The sequence below is a fragment of the Oncorhynchus masou genome, chromosome 21 (genome assembly GCF_036934945.1).
Source record: "Oncorhynchus masou masou isolate Uvic2021 chromosome 21, UVic_Omas_1.1, whole genome shotgun sequence".
NCBI classification, from domain to species: domain Eukaryota; kingdom Metazoa; phylum Chordata; class Actinopteri; order Salmoniformes; family Salmonidae; genus Oncorhynchus; species Oncorhynchus masou.
Window position 1 is genome coordinate 11,582,020 of NC_088232.1, and position 27,428 is coordinate 11,609,447.

The 27,428-nt window shown below is 42.8% G+C and overlaps 1 protein-coding gene across 3 annotated transcripts in view; it reads left to right on the forward strand.

Moving 5' to 3' along the window:
• LOC135507809 (catenin alpha-2) overlaps positions 1 to 27,428 on the forward strand; it is a 679,445-nt gene that overhangs the window by 509,555 nt on the left and 142,462 nt on the right. For all 3 annotated transcript variants that reach the window (XM_064927473.1, XM_064927474.1, XM_064927475.1), the window contains exon 8: positions 4,641 to 4,721. In XM_064927473.1, the coding sequence (XP_064783545.1) occupies positions 4,641 to 4,721 (81 nt within the window). The remainder of the gene's footprint in view (positions 1 to 4,640; positions 4,722 to 27,428) is intronic.

Sequence of the window (27,428 nt, forward strand, 5' to 3'; positions counted from 1 at the left end):
GGACTCTTTATTGGGAAAGAGTTCTCCAAGAAACCTTAACAGCTGAAGAACAATTTAAAACACACACTTGTGTGTATGCCAGGTGGGTTTGCCTTTTGTTGAATTCACCTTGCCTAGTTAAATATGGGCTTGCAGCCCTGGCCTATCCATCCAGATTATGAGGCTGAGGGTTTCTCCTCATTGTTTGGTGCACTGTGCTCTATTACCATTAGGACCGAGGCTGAGGAGCGTATGTGTGTGTGTGTGTGTGTGTGTGTGTGTGTGTGTGTGTGTGTGTGTGTGTGTGTGAAATCATTAATTCCTAATGCTGCTCAACATCTATATGGAGGGGCCTTGGCCCAAGGGCATAACAGCAATACATTACATGAATGGGAAGAATCATATCTATTTCAATGGACTTCCTGTTTTCTCATTATCTTTCAGAGGCCAGAACTATTAGACCTGGCCGTGGCCCCAAATAGGCCTAGGGATGTAGACATTCCCATTAAGTTATTGACACTCACTGCCTCGCTGCATACAAAGACGTTTGCTTACCATGGGTTGTCATCGATCTCAATCGTCTTGAATAGAACAAAACCCAATGTTTTCATTTCTTTATTTATACCGGTTATTCCCATTGAGACCACGTCTTTTTTACAAGGGGGACCTATTCAAGTCTCCCCATAAACCCATATGCTAAGTGTGTCTGTCAAGATCTCACTCCTCTTGGACCAGACCAGACAATATTTCGAAACAGTAACAATAATAAAAAACAGGACAAGAGTGTCACTTGAATAAACCCTCATGATAAAGGTAAGAAAATGCTAGGCTGAACAGTCCACTCCGTTAGCCTGATCCTAGATCTGTGTGTGCTGTCTTGCCAACTCTTAAGGCTGTCACTTAAAGTAGCTCATCACTCCATTGTTACAAGTCTGTAAATAGAGGTCTCTGATTGGTTGTTATATTGGACCGGAAGTTGTTTCTGCTCTTTAATAGATCTACTGGAGTGTATAACCCTTGGGTCATGACCTTCGCCTGTGCCTACTTCTCCCAGGGACCCAAATAAGACCATGTGGACAGACAGAGGGGCTCTAGGGGCCCGGACACCGTTTAAATTGCTATGATTGGCCAGAGAATGCTCTCGGACGGTGGAGGCGTGATTTTAAAGAGGGGGCCATCGCCGTTTAGTGTGATCTGTTGGGGGCATTCCCCTCTCGCAATTTTTTGTGTGTCTTGTTTGATGGGAAGCAATTTCAGGCCTAATGGGAAACAATCATGTTTATAGCCCTTGCGGTGACAAACACATTGAGAGTGACAGAACCATCGAGGCACCATGCACGGAGAACGACCCCCCCCCCCAAAAAAAAAAATAAACAAAAGAATGAAAGAAGGAAGGGAGGGAGGGAGTCGGAGAGGTCTGATCTGAATTCTGATTGGGGCACGAAATAGACAAATAGACGTCAGATGACGTCGAGTGTTCTGTTCTGCTTTCAGTATCATCAGGAGAATGGTAACACGACACATACATCCTCCCTAGCACATCATCTCCTTTAAGAAATCTATAGTTCAGTCAACAGAGACAGGGCCCCGGTTAAAAGTATTGCAATATATTGGGAATAGTGTGTCATTTGGGACCTTTCAATATTCAATCAAACATTTCTTCAAGTGTAATTTCAGCTGTACAGCAGCACCAGGTCCCATATTGGCAAAATAAAGCAAATAATGAACACTCCAACAAGACTGAAGTGATATCTAGCCAAGGACTTACACAACGATATGTAGGCCTGTAATATGGAGAACGTCACATCGGAGGCCATAAGGCAAACCATTGTCTCCCGTATCTAGCGCTGCATAACGGAGTGGCTGTAGTCTTGCGACGGCTCTGTAATAGAGTGGGCGAGACCTGTGAAACACTCCCATAGTGACACAATGAGGATATGGTGTTCACATCCAAGACAGGTCTAACCGTTGATGTAAATGATCGCCCGTACCACTCGTTGGCATGTCCAGTATCTACACTACCCTCCATATTAGTATTATACTGCTTCTTTGCTAGGCTAGGATGGGAGAGTATGTACAGATGTAGGGTCTTAATTTGAGCCAGTTTGCTACAGTAGCGATGTTATCCTTCGGCAACAGGAAATGTGAATTATTATGTGGATTCTAATTAATGGACATTTTTGTAGAGGCTGATACATTGTTCATTGGGGAAAGTCAAGTTTGGCATTACAAACTTTTGAAGCCTTTGTAAATCTTGAATAAACTACACGTTTGCATTTCCTTCTGTGCAGAAAAATTCTCAGCAACCAAACGTGTGATCAAATTAAGATCCTACGTCTGTAAATGTTAGGTTGTTCTCCTTTTCCCACCAAGATAATGATGTTAACACACTCCACTGTAGGGTGGAATTGGAATGGGGTTGCTATGGCAACCGGCCAATTAATTTTGTATGCTCTACTGTTGCTTTGACTGGTGTATCATCGGTGTCTCTGTACAATCTGTTGATTTGGATCTTTGATGCGCTAAGGTATTGCGGTAAGAGACGACTTCTAATGGACCGAACCGTCAGTGTAGCCAGCAATTTGCGCCTGGTTGTAACTGAATTCATGTTGAATGCCGCAAACAGAGTTTGTTAAAGGGTGTTTGTTTAAACCCGCCTGCTTACGTCCCCATATGTTCAAAGATTCAAGGATTCTATTTAAGTCCCCTACATACCGAATACCCAATTTTTCACTCCCCTCTCACTCCCCTCATCTCTTTTTCTCTCCTTCTTTTTTGCATTCACTCATCTTCATTTTTGCCATATATTGTGCCATTTATTTTTCTCTCGTTCTCTTCATCTCCCTTTTTTTTCTCCCTTTTTTGTCATCTTTACTCCCCTCTCCCTCTCTCTTCTCCTCTCCGTCCATCCCTCCCGCCTGTCTGAGAAGAGGTTAAGAAGTGTAGCTGCGTGCGATCCCTAACCCCTGACATCTAACCCCGGCCCGTAGGAATCAAGCCGCCTCATCGCTCACCCTAATCACCCTATTAAATCATCCAAAACAAATTCATAACACAACATTAATGATAGCATCTTTATGTCATATTTAATGGCAGCCCCCGACGTAAAGGTTATCTCCGCTTTCATCATCATAGGCCTCCAAATGGGACCCCATACGCTCAAAAGGGTCACTGCGAAAATGAAAGGGAGTCTACTAAGGTAATTAATAGAATGCTTTGGAATATCAGTCTCAGCTTCAGCATTATTTACGCTCGCCGTAGCCCATAAACAATCAACTGTTTATCCTTCTCTCTGGCAGTGGTTCTCCTTTGATTCCATCAGGCAGTAATGGATTGTATATATCTGTTTTATACCTATTAACTGCTCGCAGCTTGAGGCACGACAATGCATTCAACCGCCAACCAGCCAACCGCCCGGCATGCCCAAGTCCATTTCCCAGGCCCCCTAGGGAACGCTGCATGTCACCTGCCCCCCGTTTTGCCCCCCTCCTCGTCGATCCCTGAGACAATAGATGGAATCTCACCTACGTTACTACAGCCCCGTGTCGCTTGAAATGGAACATCGCTCGCCTTTGGTGTGCCATCAATATTTAATGGCCGCCACTTAATTGTTTTAATTTTTGAGAGAGAGAGAGATAGAGAAAAGGAAGAAACAGAGAAAGAGAAAGTGAAAGACAAGGAGAGGGAGAGAGAGATGTTATTGTCATTTAGCGTGAGGTGACACTTGTGACTGCAACCAGCTGTGGGCTGTCTAAGATGGCCTGAGGGAAGAGGGGGCAGAAGGAAGGGCTAGCTGCCGCTAACACCACAGAAACTCCTAATTGTTCTCCAACAAGACAAGGTCTCATATTGACCCCTCTCTCTCTCTCTCTCTCTCTGTTTTGTCTTTCTAGTTGCTTACTCACTAACAAAATTGGGTTTTATTCGATGACAGCTAAAGACCCTTGAGAAAGAAGCTATATTTTTGTATTTTTAGTCACTCATTCACTAACAACAACGGGCATCATTTGTTGAGAGCTTTAAGTCCAAGTGGCCTAGTTAGCATGTTCAGAAACCCACCTAGTTACAATTGCGTGTGTACCTCCAAAGCCCACAGCACTTCACTTGCTTTACTTGGTTTGATGCTTGACGGAATTTCTCCGAAACGGTTCCGCAGTTGCTCCCCTGCAAGTCATCTTCATCTGATGTCTGTCACCACCGTCTTATTTGCTCAATACTCTCCTCAATCGGTGTGTATTGCAGTAGCCTCAAGTTCTTATTTTATCCAGCCCTGCGACTTTCTCTTACATCTTGAACATCCAAAGTCACTTATGAGAAACCGGAGGCCGAGAGTATTCCAGGAATGATTCCCCTCCTCTAATCCCTTTTAACTGCAGTACAAACCTTTGTGCTCCCATTCCCTCCTGTAGTGGAGTACAAGCATAATGCACTTTTTGATGTGAGCATTTGTGTGTGTGTGTGTGTGTGTGTGTGTGTGTGTGTGTGTGTGTGTGTGTGTGTGTGTGTGTGTGTGTGTGTGTGTGTGTGTGTGTGTGTGTGTGTGTGTGTGTGTGTGTGTGTGTGTGTGTGTGTGTGTGTGTGTGATAATGAATTAGTGATGTTACACAGGTAACCCTGAGGTAACACTGTGTCTCTGTGTTCCCCTCTACCTCTCTCTACAGACTGGCAGGAAAGAGAAAGGAGACCCGCTGAACTCTGCCATCGACAAGATGACCAAGAAGACCAGGGATCTGCGCAGACAGGTGGGTCACAGTGTCCAAAGCTGAGTTTGATGGACGCCATGTTTGCACCAAAGAGTTTGGCCAACCTGGTCCCAAACGAATCCTTACAGGATTAGCTATAGACGCCATATGTACACTAAAAAGGCAATCGTACAGGGACAGTCTGGCCAACACTGTTCCAACACAAACCGGACATGACTGGATAAAAAGAGGACATTTTTGCAGTCCAAGGCAATCATAACATGAACATAGTTTTGCCAACTCAGTTCCAACTGAAACCGGACTTGATTGGCTAAAGATGCCATTTTTGCACTCCAATGCAATTTATATGGACAGTGTGGCCAACTTGGCTTCAAACAACACCTGACATGATTGGCTATAATAGACACACCATATTTTCACTGAAAGGCAATCATACTATACATGGAGAGAGTTTGGCCAATTTAGCCTGAACCCAAATCTGACATAAATGGTTATATGTTGGCCAAACCATCCATAATACCTGATTCTGGGTCTGCACTTACACATTGCACTGACTGACACTCCATCCTGCATAGACTGCTATTCACTTTACAAACACCGAGCTAAAGAGCCAAATGTGTTTCTGTCATTGAAATCTATCGACCCGATCTTTACACGTATACACTTGATTTCATGAATCCCGGGGAGTACAGAGGCTGAAAGCTCGGAGCTATTACTTTCTCCCAAATTGCAATGCTCCTCTCCATTAGTGGCCCAAAAGGAGACACTTCATGTAGTGTTACATCTTGTTATAGTAATCAAAAGTAAAATAGATTTCTTTGGGAAGGCAATCTCATTTTGCCTCCCTCCCTCTCTACCCATGAAAATATGCTTTTTGTTGTTGTACCGTATAATTCATAGAAAAAATGCAGGTGATGGTAGGCGAATGGTAGTCACGGTAACCTAAAAGCTATTCGTTCACTCTTATTAAGAGGGGTTCTTCACCTGCTCTGTTGCACAGTATTTAGCCACCAAACAAGTGTTCATCTTACAGGCTGACGACACCGCTCGCGTCGCAAAAATAAATGTAGAAATTTATATTGTTCTATTATTGCACCCATACTGCTCGCGCGCCAACGAGCGTCTGCGTTGCCAAGGGCTAAAATAGAAGTCAGTTCTATTTCTGAAGCAGATCGCGCTGGAAGTCCTGCCTCTCCCATCTCCTCATTGGTTTATAGAAGCAGGTTCCCACGTGCCATCTCCTCATTGGTAATAACCACGTGGGTGACTGAAAGACAAATGAGGCCAGTGGCGGTAATGCACTTAATTTATGAAAGTTGCTAATTGCAATGTAAAGTCAAGAGAAGAAAAAGCCTAGAAGGAGGAGAGATGACTGGAAAACAATTTGGTTAACGGTTTTATGTGTGGATTAATTGGTGGAGTAGAGGACCAGCATTTCAGATAGTATAACAACTCAATGTTTATATCCCAGGACAAATAGCAACAGCAAACTAACTAAATAGGACAATTTAGCTAGCAAGTGCAGAGTTGGTTCAGAGTTTGTTTTGATATTTTAACCTGCGTGTCGTGATCACGTTTGTTGTGGGGGGATAAAATACATTTATGCATGATGGCGCACGATGGCGCACGCCCACAGCCAGTTTGGGTTCCGTGTTACGGTATATCTTTAAAATGGCAATGACCTATAGTACCACAGCCATTAATAACTTAAATATTGGTCTAATAACCAATTAACTGAAAACAGAGATTGCTCAATGCAGACTGAACATGGTCTCCTCCCTAAGATACAGGAAGTCTTTATGGGTCTTATGTACTATATGTACTCAATGTACTATATAATCAGACGTAGAAGAAACAGAGAGGAGACAAAGGGAAAATATTGGAGACATACAGTGGTTTGCCCTTTAAAAGTTGCAGCGTATTCTGTGGCATGTTATTTAAGTGCCAACCACTGGTACCATGAATGCTACTTAGTGCTAGTTTGACCACCAGAGGGCATCTTTGAGAAACATTTGATATCCTTCAATAGTGGCTGTACGAGAGAATTTAAAACCTTTTTTGTAAGAGCATAGTATATGGAACTGATTTTAAGAAATGTTGCTTAATTCATTTGATTAATATTATGGTGTTTCTGTTCCAAGAACAACTGAAAACCCTCTCGGTTACCATTAGGATGAAATGGATAATATGGTGCTGTACAACGTGACGGTCGGGAGTAGGCTACAGTACTTGCGGGCACGCGGGAGACAGTGGTTCAATTCCCCGACGGGGAGGGGTAATAAGTAATATGATTATTGTGGCAGATGTTTGTGTATAATGCACATTTTATGTTTATGTTTTTAATTTAGGCTGTCCTTGTAAATAAGAATTTATTCTTAACTGGCTTGCCTAGTTAAATAAAGGTTACACTAAGAGCATGACATTTCTACACTACAATAATTGTAGTCAAACCAATACCCAAATGGAGATTCAGTCAAAATAAAAATCTCATTGATTTATCAAGAGCAGTCATGCTTGTCTCAGAGCAGTGTGAAACGGTGCTAAAATAGTTGTAGGCTATTGCTTCTAACTTCAATATGCTCTTTAAATAAATAAGACCTACACCACTTTTAACAGCACATTAATCAACACTAGTGAGACTCATGTCGCCTACAGTATATCGAAAAAAATATGACGTGACTCTCCGCCAATAATTACATATAGAGGATTGGAGGATTCTAAATTAAAACCAAAATGCGTCACCCAGGGTCTCCCAGTGGCAGCCGGCATGGGAATCGAACCTGCATCCCAATCACGGTCGGATGTGATATATAATAATAATAATAATAATACTTTTTGTTGTATTATTTGTTTTTTGTTTTCTGGTGGAATAAACTGAAATTGCAACCAATCACATTGTTACGTTGTTTTAGTTTGAACGTGCAAACTGGCACTAAAAACAGTGGGAATGTTTCACTAGTCAGCTCCATTATTAGTGCAATGCCCCTTAAAGTGTTGCTCTGTGCTACCCTGTGTGGCGGGGTAGCACAGAGCTCCTCCCCCTTCATCCTCCTCCCTTTCCTAAGGGCTAGGTCCATCTTCTGTGCGCGGCTCTGCATTCCATTCCATGCCCCCTGCCCTCGTGCCTTGAACCTCGCACACTTTTTGGATATAGCTGGGGAACTGCTGGGCAATACCATTGTGCACAAATCGGGAGCCATGATCAACATATAGTCTTGCTAATAACCGGGTTAATAATATATCTGTGAGAATATCCAAGGGGCTTTTATATAATTCGAAATTAATAATAATAATTGCTTTGTTTAGATTATTTTTTCAAATAACGGAAAATGAGCGAGAAAAGGGCCATTCTTGAACATGTGGTGAGACATTGTTACTAATTTGTAAACAAAGCCAGTTTGTTATTTCGAATGATTTCTGGTTTTAGAGGTAGAGAAACCTAAAAACCTACTGTCATCTTATGGGTCTCCCAGTCAAGGACGGCACAGGTATTGAACCAGCATCTGTAGCAATACAGCTTGCACTGCTTAGACCGTTGCGCCACTCGGGTGCTGTACAATGTGATCGGTCGGGAGTGGGCTACACCACTACAGTAAGAGCAAAATAATCCTAACAAAATAAAATAATAAAAACCTTTATTTAGCCTGTAGTAGGTAATACTGAAGTTGTGCATAACTGAGCAAGAGAACAGGTACATTAAAGTGTCTAGTTTGAGAAACAGACGCCTCACAAGTCCTCAACTGGCAGCTTCGTTAAAAAGTACCCTCAAAACCCCAGTCTCAACGTCAACAACGAAGAGGCGACTCTGGGATGCTGGCCTTCTAGGCAGAGTTCCTCTGTCCAGTGTCTGTGTTATTTTGCCCATCTTAATCTTTTCTTTGTATTGGCCAGTCTGAGATATGGCTTTTTCTTTGCAACTCTGCCTAGAAGGCCAGCATCCCGGAGTCTCTTCCTCACTGTTGACGATGAGACTGGTGTCTCAATTATATTCTTATTTGCAATAAAAGTGACTCCAAAATGACACAAAATACATAATTTACCATTAATGTCTATTGGGCACAAAATATCCTGAAACACAACCAAAGCAAACCGCAAATGCATCCAACAACATTGTAGAGTCACAAGCTTGATGTACTGTAGTCATTGCATGCTATACATTTGGGAGAAAATACTTTTGCTCCCCTAAAATGGGGGACTACAAAAAGTGCTGTAATTTCAAAATGGTTGACCCGATATGAATGAAAATATCCTAAAATTAATGCTGACAATCTGCTATTTAAACCCCATAGTTGTTGTGCCATTTCAAATCTAAAGTGCTCCAGTACAGACCCAAAATAACAAACAAAAAATTCACTGTCCCAAAACATTTGGAGTTCGATGTAGAGGAGACAGAGTGGAGACAGAGTGGAGACATAGAGTAGACAGAAGGTAGACATAGAGGAGACAGAGGGGAGGCAGAGGGGAGGCAGAGGGGAGACAGAGGGGAGACAGAGGGGAGACATAGTGTCGACATAGAGTAGACATAGAGGAGACAGAAGGTAGACATAGAGGAGACATAGAGTAGACAGAAGGTAGACATAGGGGAGGCAGAGGGGAGGCAGAGGGGAGACAGAGTGGAGACATAGTGGAGTCATAGTGTCGACATAGAGGAGACATAGAGGAGACAGAAGGTAGACATAGGGGAGGCAGAGGGGAGGCAGAGGGGAGACAGAGGGGAGACATAGTGGAGTCATAGTGTCGACATAGAGGAGACATAGAGGAGACAGAAGGTAGACATAGAGGAGACATAGAGTAGACAGAAGGTAGACATAGAGGAGACAGAGGGGAGGCAGAGGGGAGGCAGAGGGGAGACATAGTGGAGACATAGTGTCGCTCTTGCTGCTGGTGAGTCTCTGATCCACCGATACACAGACGACACCATTCTGTATACTTCTGGCCCTTCTTTGGACACTGTGTTAACAACCCTCCAGGTGAGCTTCAATGCCATACAACTCTTCTTCCGTGGCCTCCAATTGCTCTTCAACCGATCGCTGCCTGCACCTGCCCTTCCTGTCCAACATCACTACTCTGGACGGTTCTGACTTAGAAACACCTGGGTGTCTGGTTAGACTGTAAACTCTCCTTCCAGACTCACATCAAACATCTCCAATCCAAAGTTAAATCTAAAATTGACTTCCTATTTCGCAACAAAGCATCCTTCACTCATGCTGCCAAACATACCCTTGTAAAACTGACCATCCTACCGATCCTCGACTTCGGCAATGTCATTTACAAAATAGCCTCCAGTACCCTACTCAATAAATTGGATGCCGTCTATCACAGTGCCATCTGTTTTGTCACCAAAGCCCCATATACTACCCACCACTGTGACCTGTACGCCCTCGTTGGCTGGCCCTCGCTTCATACTCGTCGCCAAACCCACTGTCTCCAGGTCATCTACAAGACCCTGCTAGGTAAAGTCCCCCCTTATCTCAGCTCGCTGGTCACCTTAGCAGCACCCACCTGTAGCACGCGCTCCAGCAGGTATATCTCTCTGGTCACCCCCAAAACCAATTCTTCCTTTGGCTGCCTCTCCTTACAGTTCTCTGCTGCCAATGACTGGAACAAACTACAAAAATCTCTGAAACTGGAAACACTTATCTCCCTCACTAGCTTCAAGCACCAGCTGTCAGAGCAGCTCACAGATTACTGCACCTGTACATAGCCCATCTATAATATAGCCCAAACAACTACCTCTCCCCCTACAGTATTTATTTATTTTGTTCCTTTGCACCCCATTATTTATATCTCTACCTTGCAAATCTACCATTCCAGTGTTTTACTTGCTATATTGTATTTACTTCGCCACCATGGCCTTTTTTTGTTGCCTTTACCTCCCTTATCTCACCTCATTTGCTCACATTGTATATAGACTTATTTTTCTACTGTATTATTGACTGTATGTTTGTTTTACTCCATGTGTAACTCTGGGTTGTTGTTTGTGTCGAACTGCTTTGCTTTATCTTGGCCAGGTCACAGTTGTAAATCAGAACTTGTTCTCAACTTGCCTACCTGGTTAAATAAAGATGAAAAAATAAATAAATAGGGTAGACGTGGAGGAGACATAGAGGAGACAGAGGGGAGACATAGAGGAGACAGAGGGGAGACATAGAGGAGATATAGTGGAGACAAAGTGTAGACATAGAGGAGACAGAGGGGAGACATAGAGGAGACAGAGGGTAGACATAGAGGAGACAGAGGGGAGACATAGAGGAGATATAGTGGAGACAAAGTGTAGACATAGAGGAGACAGAGGGGAGATATAGAGGAGATATAGTGGAGACAAAGTGTAGACATAGAGGAGACAAAGTGTAGACATAGAGGAGACAGAGGGGAGACATAGAGGAGATATAGTGGAGACAAAGTGTAGACATAGAGGAGACAGAGGGGAGACATAGAGGAGATATAGTGGAGACAAAGTGTAGACATAGAGGAGACAGAGGGGAGACATAGAGGAGATATAGTGGAGACAAAGTGTAGACATAGAGGAGACAGAGGGGAGACATAGAGGAGATATAGTGGAGACAAAGTGTAGACATAGAGGAGACAGAGGGGAGACATAGAGGAGACATAGTGGAGACAGAGGGGAGCCATGGAGGAGACAGGGGGAGGGCAAGACGGGAGCAGAGAGGCAGGAATTACACAGCGGGTCTGATATAGTAATTATGTCACAACAGCCCCAGAGGAGGCTATTCAATGGTGCTAAGAGACACTAGGCCTTCCAGGAGAGAGGGGAACTGAGCAAAGAGGCTTTGCCTGTGAAGTGACTTTGTTTGTGTGTGTGTGTGTGTGTGTGTGTGTGTGTGTGTGTGTGTGTGTGTGTGTGTGTGTGTGTGTGTGTGTGTGTGTGTGTGTGTGTGTGTGTGTGTGTGTGTGTGTGTGTGTGTGTGTGTGTGTGTGTCATACTCCCTTGTGTATAGCAGTCATCTCATGTTAGAACGCAGAAACACACAGCGGTTGACACCTTTGTGTCGTTGTGAAGATGGGAGATGGCAGAGAGAGAATGAGTACAATGACAGTGACAGCTGCCAGGAATACACACTGTGTTTGCAATAATAGTGTTTAACATAGTAATTTTTTAATGGCTACCTCGTCTCTGTATCCCACACATGCAATTATCTGTAAGACTCCTCAGTCGAGCAGTGAATTGCAAACACAGATTCAACCTCAAAGAGCAGTGAGGATTTCCAGTGCCTCGAAAAGAAGGGCAACTATTGGTAGACGGTAAAAAGAAAGACATTGAATATCTCTTTGAGCACAGTGAAGTTATTAAATACACTTTTGATGGTGTAGCAATACACCCAGTCTAGAAAGATACAGGTGGCCTTCCTAACTCAGTTGCCAGAGAGGAAGGAAACTGCTCAGGGATTCACTTTTTGCCCTGAATACAAAGTGTTATGGTTGGGGAAAATCCAATACAACACATAACTAAGTGCCACTCTTCATATTTTCAAGCATAGTGGTGGCTGCATCATGTTATGGTGTTATGGTCTTTTTAACCATTAAGGACTGGGGAGTTTTTCAGGATAGAAAATAAAGAGTATTATTTTTTGCAAGTATTTAAATTATAGTCCTATTGTAAAACGATTATAACACTGAAAATGTTTTTTTCTAAATTAAATTAAAATATTCATGTTACAATGTTACATGCAAGGATATACTATGACATTTCAATGTATTAATCTAATAAAACAAACTATTCAATGTATTGTTTATGACTTGCAGGGGCGCCCCGTAAAAAGACTGGGAGCCAACCGATAGCCTTCCCGTTTTTAACTTGTTGTTAAATCCCAGCCAATCCCACGTGTCGACCACCACAATGTGCCACTCAGTTCCGCTAGGCAATGTGCCTGTCCCAAATGGCACCCTATTCCTTGCATAGTGCACTACTTTTGACCAGGGCCAATAGGGAATAGGCTGCCATTTGGGATGCACTGCAGGGGCCTAGTAACGTAATTAGAAAACGCCTTTTAAAATCCTGTGCACACCTTGGCGCAGGGTTGTAAATATCGCAGTGGCTGTGACACGGTTTACATCAGGCACTCAATCGTACATCCCACCCCCTCGTTTTCCCTCCTTCTCTATCTCTCTCTCTCTCTCTGCCTTGTTCAACTTTTTACCCCCGCCTCCCCCTGTACCAAGTGTGCGCCCCGTCCTTGGGTGTGCTTTTGTGGCCTTGTTACTCCAACAATATTGGGAAAGCAGTAAACCCCTCTCCGACACGTGTATTATAATTATAGATGTTAGACACCCCCCCCCCCCCCCCCCCCCCATCACACACACACACACACCCAAAAAATAAGGTGGCTGTTTACAGATTTGCAAGGCCATGCACTTTTTAATCCTTTTAAGACATTTATTTCATTATCTATCGCGGTATTAAACCGAGGTGAGATGTTTATTGCGTGACTCCTCACGTTTTATGGTACAGTAAAGTGGTTTAAAGGAAATGAAAAGTCTTTAACAGTCCTGATTTACTTGTGTGAGGGAGTTCTGCCGCAATTTCATTTCCGACCCAGTAATTCTGAACCATCACTTCTAATTCATTCAAGAACAACTCTCAACAACTCTGAAATGGTTCCAGTGTTACAAGGCTGATCACACCGAGTGTCAACGTGCTGGGCAATATTGTACTCAACCCCTATCAGACCTGGCCTCACCTGAGTTGGAATCCAAACTCTAAATATTACAGAGAGAATATGAAAATGCAGTGTCTTATTAGCCTTTGAGTTGGGGATCTGAAAACCTTATAACAAATCAATCAATCGATTTACTGTAAAAACCAGTGTTCTACTTTAAACAAACTACAATGTATAAAGGCTTTATATAAACTCAGCAAATAAAGAAACGTCCTCTCACTGTCAACTGCGTTTATTTTCAGCAAACTTAACATGTGTAAATATTTGTATGAACATGAAACTGAGACATAAACTGAACAAGTTCCACAGACATGTGACCAACAGAAATGGAATAATGTGTCCCTGAGAAAAAGGGGGGGGTCAAAATAAAAAATAACAGTCAGTATCTGGCGTGGCCACCAGCTGTATTAAGTACTGCAGTGCATCTCCTTCTCATGGACTGCACCAGATTTGCTGTGAGATGTTACCCCACTCTTCCACCAAGGCACCTGCAATTTCTCGGACATTTCTGGGGGGAATGGCCCTAGCCCTCACCCTCCCATCCAACAGGACCCAGATGTGCTCAATGGGATTGAGATCTGGGGGCCATGGCACAACGCTGACATTCCTGTCTTGCAGGAATTCACACACAGAATGAGCAGTATGGCTGGTGGCATTGTCATGTTGGAGGGTCATGTCAGGATGAGCCTGCAGGAAGGGTACCACATGAGGGAGGAGGATGTCTTCCCTGTAACGCACAGCATTGAGATTGCCTGCAATGACAACAAGCTCAGTCTGATGATGCTGTGACACACCGCCCCAGACCATGACGGACCCTCTACCTCCAAATTGATCCCGCTCCAGAGTACAGGCCTCGGTGTAACGTTCATTCCTTCGACAATAATCGCAAATCCAACCATCACTCCTGGTGAGACAAAACTGCGACTCGTCAGTGAAGAGCACTTTTTGCCAGTCCTGTGTGGTCCAGCGACGGTGGGTTTGTGCCCATAGGCGACGTTGTTGCCGGTGATGTCTGGTGAGGACCTGCCTTACAACAGGCCTACAAGCCCTCAGTCCAGCCTCTCTCAGCCTATTGTGGACAGTCTGAGCACTGATGGAGGGATTGTGCGTTCCTGGTATAACTCGGGCAGTTGTTGTTGCCATCTTGTACCTGTCCCGCAGGTGTGATGTTCAGATTAACCAATCCTGTGCAGGTGTTGTTACACGTGGTCTGTCACTGCGAGGATGATCAGCTGTCCGTCCTGTCTCCTTGTGGCTCTGTCTTAGGAGTCTCACAGTATGGACATTTATTACCCTGGCCACATCTGCTGTCATCATGCCTACTTGCAGCATGCCTAAGGCACGTTCACGCAGATGAGCAGGGACCCTGGGCATCTTTCTTTTGGTGTTTTTCAGAGTCAGTAGAAAGGCCTCTTTAGTGTTCTAAGTTTTCATAACTGTGACCTTAATTGCCTACTGTCTGCAAGCTGTTAGTGTCTTAATGACCATTCCACAGGTGCATGTTCATTAATTGTTTATGGTTCATTGAACAAGTACGGGAAACTATGATTAAACCCTTTGCAATGAAGATCTGTGAAGTGGATTTGGATTGAGTTTATCATACATGCAGTCTTCACATACCATACTCAAAACATCTATAAGATGATTTCTTACTCTATAAAGGAGAATTGTAGTATTGAAGTTGATCTAATTGACCATAAACAATAATTGTTCATGACATTCCAATAAACGGAGACTAAATGCAGCAGTGCCAAAACACTTTGTGCAATAAAGAATGCATCCCAAATGGCACCCTATTCACTTTTTAGTCCACTTTTTCTTTTGACCAGGGCTCATCGGACTGAGGATAAATTTAGTGCACTATATAGGGACTATAGTGCCATTTGGGATAGACAAATCTGTTTTTCCCCTATGTTTTTCTTCTTATTCTACTCCACTTGTACACTTCGTCTAGAACACAAGTGCTCTCACTTCTCCTCAAATATTTTTATTCTCCTGGACAGCATGTATATCTGTCAGAGTTCTGGGAAGACGAGTCATTGCCCCAGTTAATCTGAGATGCGTCATCAAATGTCATTGGGTTTGTAAATTAGATTGAATGATGGTGATGGTGATGAGACATCCATGCGTGGTGAAGGCTTACTCTGTGTTTGCGTTCCAAATGGCACCATATTCTTTATATTGTCATGTTCTGACCTTAATTTCTTTGTTTTGTCTTTGTTTTAGTATGGTCAGGGCGTGAGTTGGGGTGGGCAGTTTGTGTTCTTTTTTCTATGATTTGGGATTTCTGTGTTTGGCCTGGTATGGTTCTCAATCAGAGGCAGCTGTCAATTGTTGTCCCTGTTTGAGAACCATACTTAGGTAGCCTGTTTTTACCCTTGAGTTGTGGGTGATTATTTTCTGTTGTGTGTCTTCACCAGACAGGACTGTTTCGTTGTCGTTTGGTTCTTTCGCTTTGTTGTTTTGTATTTCAGTGTTCAGTTTGACTCATTAAATATTAACATCTTGAACACATACCACGCTGCGCTTTGGTCCTCACCCTCTTCCACCTTCAACGGCCGTTACATATATAGTGCAGTACTTTTGACCAAAGTGCTATGGCTGCATGGTCCCAAGGTGTTTATACTTGCATACTATTGTTTGTACAGATGAACATGGTACCTTCAGGCGTTTGGAATTTGCTCCCAAGGATGAACCAGACTTGTGAAGGTCTACAATTGTTTTTCTGAGGTCTTGGCTGATTTCTTTTGATTTTCCCATGATGTCAAGCAAAGAGGCACTGAGTTTTAAGGTAGGCCTTGGAATACATCCATAGGTACATTTCCAATTGACTCAAAGTATGTCAGTTAGCCTATCAGAAGCTGGGACTGAACATCTACCTCTGAAACTGAATCCTCTGGATCCTGGACTTCCTGACGGGCCGCCCCCAGGTGGTGAGGGTAGGCAACAACACACACGCCATGCTGACTGTCAAGACGGGGGCCCCTCAGGTGTTTGTGCTTTGTCCCCTCCTGTACTCCCTGTTCACCCACTACTGCGTGGCTGTGCATGACTCCAACACCATTATTAAGTTTGCCGACGACACGACAGTGGTAGGCCTGATCACTGACTGTAATGAGACAACCTGTATGAAGGAGGTCAGAGACATGGCAGTGTGGTGCCAGGACATCAATCCCTTCCTGAACATCAGTAAAACAAAGGAGCTGAATGTGGACTACAGAAAACAGAGGGCAGAGCACGGGTCGAGACACGGTTGCGAAGACAGGACAACAATACTCATTATTTGTATTCGTTATTCAGTGTGTATTTATTCCTTGTGTGACTATTTCGATGTTTTTTGAAATGTTTTATCTCATCTTTAACTCTGCATTGTTGGAAAAGACCCCTAAGTAAGCATTTCACTGTTAGTCTACACCTGTTGTCTACAAAGCATGTAACAAATCCAATTTGATTTGCTGGATCTGAGGCCATAGGTGGTTATTCTCCGTCACACAAGGAGGCCCACACTATTAGCCAGATAATTTTGTGCAATGTTTAGACTGGCCCACTGGGCTAAAGATGAACCAGCCCATCTGGCATATGCCCGAAATGCCCTATGGCCAGTCCCTTTCTGTGACTAGCAATAATGCCACGGTACTGCCGGTAGCTGCTTTAAGGCCAAAGGGATCAAACAAAGTGAGAGACAATATGGGAGGGTTGGAGAGAGAGGCTGAATCTGAAACTGTAAAAATAGCGTCCCAGCTGTTCCAAAAGTTGATTAATAGCCCTAATTGGGGAAAGAGAAGGGGCTGATTGTGCGCCGAGCTAATATCCTCAAATGTCTCGGCTCGATGAAATTAGTATTCCTCTGATAGCCAGCTACCGCCACAGGCTACGTCCCCATTTACAGCCCATTCCCTAAATAGTGCCCGAAGTTTGACCAGGGCCCATAGGGCTCTGGTCAGAAGTAGTGCGTTACTAATGGACAGGGGTTGCCTAGAGACGTGCCATGTGTTCCTGGACTTGTCATCCTGTTTGTTATGAATTCCTGTTGTCAAGTTACTTCTTCGCCGGGGCTCGCTCCAAATCTTGACTGACGGGTGATCGCAGGGCTCCCCCAGGGCGGCAGCGCAACAAATGCTACAGTACCCGTTCATTATAATGGTTATTAATTCTGCTGTTTGTTTATAGTGCAGGGAAATTGGAATCAGAGGAACAGCTGTTTCGTATTGTGACAGATGGCTCGTTGATTAGCCATACGAGAAATGCAAAATCACTGTGGTCTATAAACGAAAGCGCGTGTGTTCTTTCCTTCTATACGTTCTGCAGTAGATCAATGTATGTGTTGATCTTTGAATGCTGTTGGCTGGTAGCAAGCACAAACTTAGTATTTAGGTTGGTATCAGTAATTCCGTTAGTGTTTCACTTCCGGCATATAACAATGGGCACAAAAAGACGATTCAAGTCGATAATATAGTATCGCTGTTTAACTTACAAATGCTTCCATAGTGGCAAGTCACAGTATCTAGCTGGCTGACAATTACCCCCACAATGCAGTCAGCGTGACAGGTATGGTGTCAAACGGTCAGTGGTTAACGCTGTCAGCAGTCGTTTTGCCTTCCACTGACTCTCCCCCCGGCTACTCGCTTGGGCTCCATCGCTGCCTGATAATCCTGTGGCATTGCTTCTACGGGCGGCGTTCTTGTGGCCTCACCACAGGGACCCGGGCCTGCCACCAGAAAGGACTGATAAGAAAGGGAAGGAGGAGGGAGGCTGATAGACGAGCCCACGACACCCTTAAAGGCCCAGTACAGATTTTTTATATAAATATCAAATCATTTCTGGGTACAGTTAAGTACACTACATCACCAAAAGTATGTGGACTCCCCTTCAGTGGATTAAGCTATTTCAGCCAAACCCATTGCTGACAGGTGTTTAAAATCGAGCACACCACCATTCAATCTTCATAGACAAACATTGGCAGTAGAAAGGCCTTACTGAAGAGCTTAGTGACTTTCAACGTGGCATGGATGCCACTTTTCCATCAAGTGAGTTCGTCAAATGTCTGCCTTGCTCGAGCTGCCACGGTCAACCCTAAGTGCTGTTAATGTGAAGTGGAAATGTCTAGGAACAACAACTGCTCAGCCGCGAAGTGGCAGGCCACACAAGCTCACAGAACTGAGTGCTGAAGCGTGTAGCATGTTAAAATTGTCTGGCCGCGGTTGCAACACTCACTACCGAATTCCGAACGGCCTCTGGGAGCAACCTTAGCACAATCACTGTTCATCGTGACCTTCATGAAATGGGTTTCCATTGCCGAGCAGCAATGGAAACCCATTGCAGGTAGGCTGCTGACAAGCCTAAGATCAACATGCGCAATGCCAAGCGTCGGCTGGAGTGGTGTAAAGCTCACCGCCATTGGACTCTGGAGCAGTGGAAACGTGTTCTCTGGAGTGATGAATCACTCTTCACCATCTGGCAGTCCGACGGACAAATCTGTTTTTAAGCTGCATAGAGCCCTGACCTCAACTCCGTTGAACACCTTTGGGATGAATTAGAACGCTGACTGCGAACTAGGCCTAATCGCACAACATCAGTGCCCGACCTCACTAATGCTCTTGTGGCAGAATGGAAGCAAAGTGCCCGCAGCAATGCTCCAACATCTAGTGGAAAGCTTTCCCAGAAGAGTGGCGGCAGTAGCAAAGGGGGGACCAACTCCATATTAGTGCCCATGATTTTGGAATGAGATGTTCGACGAGCTGGTGTCCACATACTTCTGGTCACGTAGTGTACCTTACTGTTATATATTTCCATTAAGATTGGCAAAAATAGCTTTTTATCAAAACAAATGGACTGTCTATGAGTGGTCTGAGTGGGGAGGGGAAAACGGAAAATTAGCTGAGAGGCAGAGAGGTTTAGAAGTCTCCTTTTATTGGTCTGTTATCCAGTTTACCACACCCATGCAAACCTGCTGTGTAGATTGTATGATTTTCTACTAGCAACTCTTAGGAAATAACACTGATCACATTTTCTTCCGCACTTTCACAGTGTTAGTTTCATCCGCTGGTGTACAATAGTTGTGATGCAAAACACAGAGAAACTACATTTTGATTGCACTGTCCCTTTAATGTCAGCACTCATTACAGACTGCTGGAAAATCCATCTCCAGCCGTCATCTACTGTCCTGTACCTTGCTGGTCCACACGCTGTATGTATCTAGTCTACATCTGCTGCGCACAAGCCATTAACTGATAGGGTGTTTCGGTGAATTGAACTATTCATGCACAGTGTAACTGCTATAGTAACTAGCCAGCGGGTGTAATTTACCATAAAACACCTTTCTAGAAAGACTGCAGAGGCAGACGCAGTCTAACCAAGGCTTTCCAGTGTCCTCTTTTGGGTGGTTATCCTCAAGCCCACTCTTATTGGGCTGTTCTTCTTCTCTATTCGTACGACTTATTTGCCACTTGTCTGACAAGGAGCTAAAATGACTGTGTATGCTGATGATTGCGCACTCTGCAAATCAGCAGCATACAGCACAGTGAGCTCACTGAGACTCATAGCAAGGAGTTACAGTCAGTGTCAGAGTGGGTAATGAACAGTGAACCGGTCTTAAGTACATCTAAAAAACCCAAAAGGAATGTATTTGGTTCAAAGCATCTTCCACCTACAGGAAAACTCAACTGGAGATGGGGGTGACATTTGATCAAGTTAAACTCCCGGGGGTAACGTTTCATGGTCCGTTATCGAATCAAATGTTATTGGTCACATACAGGTGTTTAGCAGATGTTATTGCGAGTGTAGCGAAATGCTTGCGCTTCACAAGGGAGGGGAAGCTGGGGAATACGACTCCAGACCACCCCCCCAATTGGATTCTCTATTTTCTTCCTTATAATTTGCATATTTGTTTTTAGCTTTTTGATGCACTTTATTTCTCTTGTCGCAAACGAGCGGGGAACATGGGTTGGGGTTGTCCATTCTGCATCGTATCGTAGAGACACTCTTTCTCACACACAGACACACACTCTCTCTCACACACACACACACACACACACACACACGCACGCGCGCGCACGCACACGCACGCACGCACGCACGCACGCACACACACACACACACACACACACACACACACACACACACACACACACACACACACACACACACACACACAGGGGATCTTTGCGACAGTTCTCACCATCAGACATCTGTTTTGTTGTGTCAGAGCAGGTGTCTAATTCACAAAAAAATACAGTTTCTCTCCACCATTAAAAAAGCTCATTTGTAAAGCAAATGCTCATCTCCGTCTTTGAAGATCACACGGCCCTCTGCTTATCGGCAAACAGCCAAACGGATATTAATCTCTCCCGGGTTTGTTGGTTAACTAAATATGCCGTCCAAATTATTTCACCGCATTCCTTTCAATGCTTTTATCCAGCTTTAGAATTAGGTGTGAATCGCAGTGGGTTCACCTGGGCTCCTAACTCGATGTGTGGATGACAAGATAGAAGAGAGGTAGAGGATTAGACAGAGAGGGAGGGGAAGAGAGGAGGGGGAGAAAACAGATATTTCATAATCCGTCAAACTTTTTGGTCGACGCTCAAAGCAATTTGAGCTAAAGCACTCATTCGCTCTTTTTGGTGTTTCCAATTTTCCACTCGCTGTTTTCCTAGTCCGAGCAGGAGAAATCAGAGGCGCACTCCACTCGTTTTTTCTTTCCAATTTACCAGCAAGATTACATGACTCTAGCTCAGATTCCATCTACTACACAATAGACATCACAGTATTCAAGGGAAGGCAGACTGAAGTCACTGCAATTGTGTTTTATCAGTGTCACCCATTTCATATGATGATATGACATCAGTACATAGGTCGAAGGTGGCTGATGGACAAATAATACTGAACCGAGTCCGAGATACCATAGTTGATGCTGAAAAATAAAATTGATCCGAGCCATCACAGCACGGTTCAGTTCAGGTTGGCACGATAGAGTCAGTGTAGTCCAATGTCATTTAACTCACCTCTATGGTGATACCATACGACCGCACAATGTATGATACCACGCATGATATAGTACTTGAGTTATCCAAATGTACAGTACAGTGATAAAGATATTACATAACACCGTCATTTTGGCCATCACACTAGTACAGTAGAAATAGTTCTAAAGTAGTAGAGTAGTAGTACAGTTGTAGTGCCTGCTCCAAATAACTTTTAGGAGGAAGAGAGGTCGTCAAATACAGAAGGAGGGTTGGATTGAAATAAGAGTGCAGAGAGAGAGAGAGACATTCAGTCATTTTGGTTATTAAAATGTCATCTATTGTTATTTTGGTAATTTATACTTGAATAACTTTAGAAAATATATGAACATATGGTATTGATTTTTTTACATCTGTATCCATGTTGTCTATGATTTTCTAGTGGATAAACGCTATGGTTCAAGAGAAAACAGCTTAATAATGAGATAAACATCTAATCAATGACACCATTATTATCAATGAACTCTGCAACTTTTCCAACGATTGACTTTTTCACAACCGCCACCAGTTTGGTGCCAATACATTAACAACAAAGACATATTTACCTAGTGAAATATCTTCAAGTGGAAACCCTTACATTAAAACACCAATGCTGTTCACTACATTGATGGTTTATGTTTAGAATCATGTTTTACAGCTTTGTCATTCTATTTTTTGTATTTTACTTTATTGTTTTATGTATTTTCCATGTGATAAGGCCACACACAGGGCCAGAGATAATTACAGACACCTGTGATAATCTGAAGTACCCAACAAGGCCACTAGTTGTCTTGTGATGAGCCTGCATCGATCAAGAGAGTGCAGATGGACGTGAGAGAGAGTGGGAGAGAGCGAGAGAGAGAGAGAGCAAGAGAGGGAGAGAGAGAGAGATGGCTGAAAGATTTAAGTGGGAGTCCTGTGGGGTTCGGGCATTGCAATGCTGATGGTGCAGAGAGGAGAGAAAGAGGAGGAAAATTACTCTACTGTATCATCCCTTCTTTCATTCTCAGTCTAACACCTCAAATTCACTTTGAGGGATTTCTCAATACTATTTAATTTAACATTTACTATTGAACATGAATATTATAACATCAAGTGGCAGTTTCCTGGACACAGATTCAGTCTAATCCTGAACAATTGTTTTATTGATTTTCTCAATTTTCAGTCCAGGGTTAGTCTTATTCTGTGTCCGGGACACCGCCCCTATGGATACAGATATAAATGGCGGAGTATGTTTATTCCAACATGATATATATGTTGTAGTGTGTATATACAGATAAATTATGAGATATATTCAATCAGACTCAAGACTATAGCACACTGAAAATGGGAAAAGTCCTAAAAAAAAGTCAAAAACTCTTACTAAAAGCTATTAATGAGGAGTTCATTAAAAGTCATAGATGAGATTATTAGCACAGAGGGAGATGGATCATTAACGAGGAGTCTCTCTCCAAATGTCATGCACAGGTACCCTGCAACCCAAATGAACATGGCACATTGATTACATTACAAAGGAACTCTCTTTCCTAACACTCTTTTCGAATGTTATTTGTCACATGCGCCGAATACAACACGTGTAGACCTTCCAGTGAAATGCTTACTTACAAGCCCTTAACCAACAATGCAGTTTTAACAAAATACCTAAAAACAGTAAGAGATAAGAATAACAAATAATTCAAGAGCAGCAGTACATAGCACTAGCGGGGCTATATACAGGGGCTACCGGTACAGAGTCATTGTGCAAAACATACAGTAGGCCTTTAGAATAATGTAAAACATACTGTAGGCCTTTAGAATAATGCAAAACATACAGTAGGCCTTTAGAATAATGCAAAACATACAGTAGGCCTTTAGAATAATGCAATACATACAGTAGGCCTTTAGAATAATGCAAAACATACTGTAGGCCCTTAGAATAATGCAATACATACAGTAGGCCTTTAGAATAATGCAAAACATACAGTAGGCCTTTAGAATTAGGCCTTTCCTATTTTGTTGCATTACAATCTGTTATTTAAATTGATTTTTATTTGGATTTAATGTTATGGACATTCACCAAATAGTCCAAATTGGTGAAAAAAACAAAACTTCTAAAAAATAAAAACAATTGAAAAATGGTGCATGCATACAGCTGAAGTCGGAAGTTTACATACACTTAGGTTGTAGTCATTAAAACTAGTTTTTCAACCACTCCACACGTCTTGTTAACAAACTATAGTTTTGGCAAGTCGGTTAGGACATCTACTTTGTGCGTGACACAAGTAATTTTTCCAAAAATTGTATCACAAGTCCAGTGGGTCAGAAGTTTACATACACTAAGATGACTGCCTTTAAACAGCTTGGAAAATTCCTGAAAATGATGTCATGGCTTTAGAAGCTTCAGATAGGCTAATAAACATCATTTGAGTCAATTGGCGATGTACCTGTGGATGTATTTCAAGGCCTACCTTCAACTGTATGTATTCACCCCCTTTGCTATGAAGCGCCTAAATAAGATTTGGTGCAACCAATTACCCTCAGAAGTCACGTAATTAATTAAATAAAGTGCACCTGTGTGCAATCTAAGTGTAACATGATCTGTCACATTATCTCAGTATATACAGTTGAAGTCGGAAGTTTACATATACCTTATCCAAATACATTTAAACACAATTCCTGACATTTAATCCTAGTAAAAATTCAGTTAGGATCACCACTTTATTTTAAGAATGTGAAATTTCATAATAATTGTAGAGAGAATGATTTATTTAATCACATTCCAAATGGGTCAGAAGTTTACATACACTCAATTAGTATTTGGTAGCATTGCCTTTAAATTGTTAAATTTGAGTCAAACGTTTCAGGTAGCCTTCCACAAGCTTCCCACAATAACTTGCGTGAATTTTGGCCCATTCCTCCTGACAGAGCTGGTGTAACTGAGTTGGTGTAGGCCTCCTTGCTCGCACATGCTTTTTCAGTTCTGCCCACATTTTCTATAGGATTGAGGTCAGAGCTTTGTGATGACCACTCCAATACCTTGACTTTGTTGTCCTTAAGCCATTTTGCCACAACTTTGGAAGTATGCTTGGGGTCATTGTGGAAGACCCATTTGCGACCAAGCTTTAACTTCCTGACTGATGTCTTGAGATGTTGCTTCAATATATCCACATAATTCTCTATCCTCATGATGCTATCTATTCTGTGAAGTGCACCAGTCCCCCCTGCAGCAAAGCACCCCCACAACATGATGCTGCCACCCCTGTGCTTCACAGTTGTTCCTTGGCTTGCAAGCCTCCCCCTTTTTCCTCCAAACATAACAATGGTCATTATGGCCAAAAAATTATATTTTTGTTTCATCAGACAAGAGGACATTTCTCCAAGAAGTATGATCTTTGTCTCCATGTGCAGTTGCAAACCGTAGTCTGGATTTTTTATGGTGGTTTAGGAGCAGTGGCTTCTTCCTAGCTGAGCGGCCTTTCAGGTTATGTCGATATAGGACTCGTTTTTACTGTTGATATAGATACTTTTGTACCTGTTTCCTCCAGCATCTTCACAAGGTCCTTTGCTGTTGTTCTGGGATTGATTTGCACTTTTCGCACCAAAGTACGCTCATCTCTAGGAGACCGAACGTGTCTCCTTCCTGAGTATGACTGCGTGTTCCCATGGTGTTTATACTTACGTACAATTGTTTGCACAGATGAACATCGTACCTTCAGGCATTTGTAAATTGCTCCCAAGGATGAACCAGACTTTTTTCTGCAGTCTTGGCTAATTTATTTTGTTTTTCCCATGATGTCAAGCAAAGAGGCACTGAGTTTGAAGGTAGGCCTAGAAATACATCCACAGGTACACCTCCAATTGACTCAAATGATATCAATTAGCCTAACAGAAGTTTCTAAAGGCATGACATCATTTTCTGGAAGTGAAATAAGTGAAATAATCTGTCTGTTAACAATTGTTGGGAAATGACTTGTGTCATGCACAAAGTAGAGGTCCTAACCGACTTGACAAAACTATAGTTTGTTAACAAGAAATCTGTGTAGTGGTTGAAAAACTAGTTTTAATTACTCCAACCTAAGTGTATGTCTATTTCCGACTTCAACTGTATACACCTGTTCTGAAAGGCCCCAGAGTCTGCAACACCACTAATTAAGGGGCACCACCAAACATTCGGCACCATGAAGATCAAGGAGCTATCCAAACAGGTCAGGGACAAAGTTATGGAGAAGTACAGATCAGAGTTGGGTTATAAAACATATGCGAAACTTTGAACATCCCACGGAGCACCATTAAATACATTATTAAAACATTGAAAGAATTTGGCACCACAACAAACCTGCCAAAAGAGGGCTGCCAACCAAAACTAACAGACCAGGAAAGGTTGGGAATTAATCAAGGAGGGAACAACGAGACCAAAGATACCCCTGAATGAGCTGCAAATTTCCACAGCAGAGATTGCAGCATCTGTCCATAGGACCACTTTAACACTCCACAGAGCTGGGCTTTACTGAATAGTTGCCAGAACACAAGCCATTGCTTAAAGAAAATAAGAAAAAAACATGTTTGGTGTTCGCCAAAATGCATGTGGGAGACCCCCCAAACACATGGAAGAAGGTACTCTGGTCAGATGAGACTAAAATTGAGCTTTTGTGGAAAATGCTATGTCTGACGCAAACCTAACAACTCACATCGCCCCAAGGCCACCATCCCCACAGTGAAGCATGGTGTTGGCAGCTTCATTCTGTGGGAATGTTTTTCATTGGCAGAAACTGGGAAACTGGTCAGAATTGAAGGAATGATGGATGGCGCTAAATACAGGGACATTTTTGAGGGAAACCTGTTTCAGTCATCCAGAGATTTGAGACTGGGGTGGATGTTCACCTTCCAGCAGGACAATGACCCTAAGCAGACTGCTAAAGCAACACTCAAGTGGTTTAAGGGGAAACATTTAAACGTCTTGGAATGGCCTAGTCAAATCCCAGACCTCAATCCAATTGAGAATATGCGGTATGGCTTAAAGATTGCTGTACACCAGCGGAACCCATCCAACTTGAAGGAGCTGGAGAAGTTTTGCCTTGAATAACGGGCAAAAATCCCAGTGTCTAGATGTGCCAAGCTTATAGAGACATACCCCAAGAGACTTGCAGCTGTAATTGCTGCAAAAGTATTGACAATGGGGGTTGAATAGTTATGCACGCTCAAGTTTTCAGTTTTTTTTGTCTTATTTCTGGTTTGTTTCACAAGAAAAAATATATTGCATCTTCAAAGTGTTAGGCATGTTGTGTCAATCAAATGATACAAACCTAAAAAAAAAATGTAATTCCAGGTTGTAAGGCAATAAAATAGGAAAACTTCCAAGGGGGTGAATACTTTCGCAAGCCACTGTTTCCTTGATTCGCTCCAGCGAAGCAAACAATACCACCCCACTGAATGAATAACAAATGGATGGAACGGGCGATAATTGTGCAAGTTATTTCACAATCACATTTGAATTAGACCTAACTGAATGATAAGGCGGGTAAAGAGGTTGATTTAATTTAGAACAACAATAGTGTCATGATGAGTTTATGTAATCCATATTAATCGACATTGGCACTCATGTTAATAATTTGACTGTGCGACTTGCGTTGTTGATACCATTCTCTTTCATGTTTTACTTTGTAAAAGTAAACTCTATTATTAATCAAATGCATTGTAAGGGAAATGAAAACATGCTATGTGTTGCAGTAGGCCTTTAGAATAGTGCAAAACATGTACTTGACTCTTTCCAACCTTTTAAGCGGAAAACAAACCAGTCAGCCAACCCATCGAAACTACACGTAAACTATACCAAAATGAATTTCACAGATAATAAGAGTCAGCCTATAGACAAGATTAAATTGACAATAATCTGATGAGTGACAATATTAGACCTATCAGTTGTCAAATTGTACATGAAGAGATGGGCGCATCTTGAAGTTTATATATGCAAGGAAAGGAGCATCACTTTATCAAATCCTCCTTCATTGTCACTTGCAGGTAAAACATGTTGATTTCTATATAGTATCAGAAAGAGCATATTCTGCAGTTCCTATTACACTTACCTGTCAAAT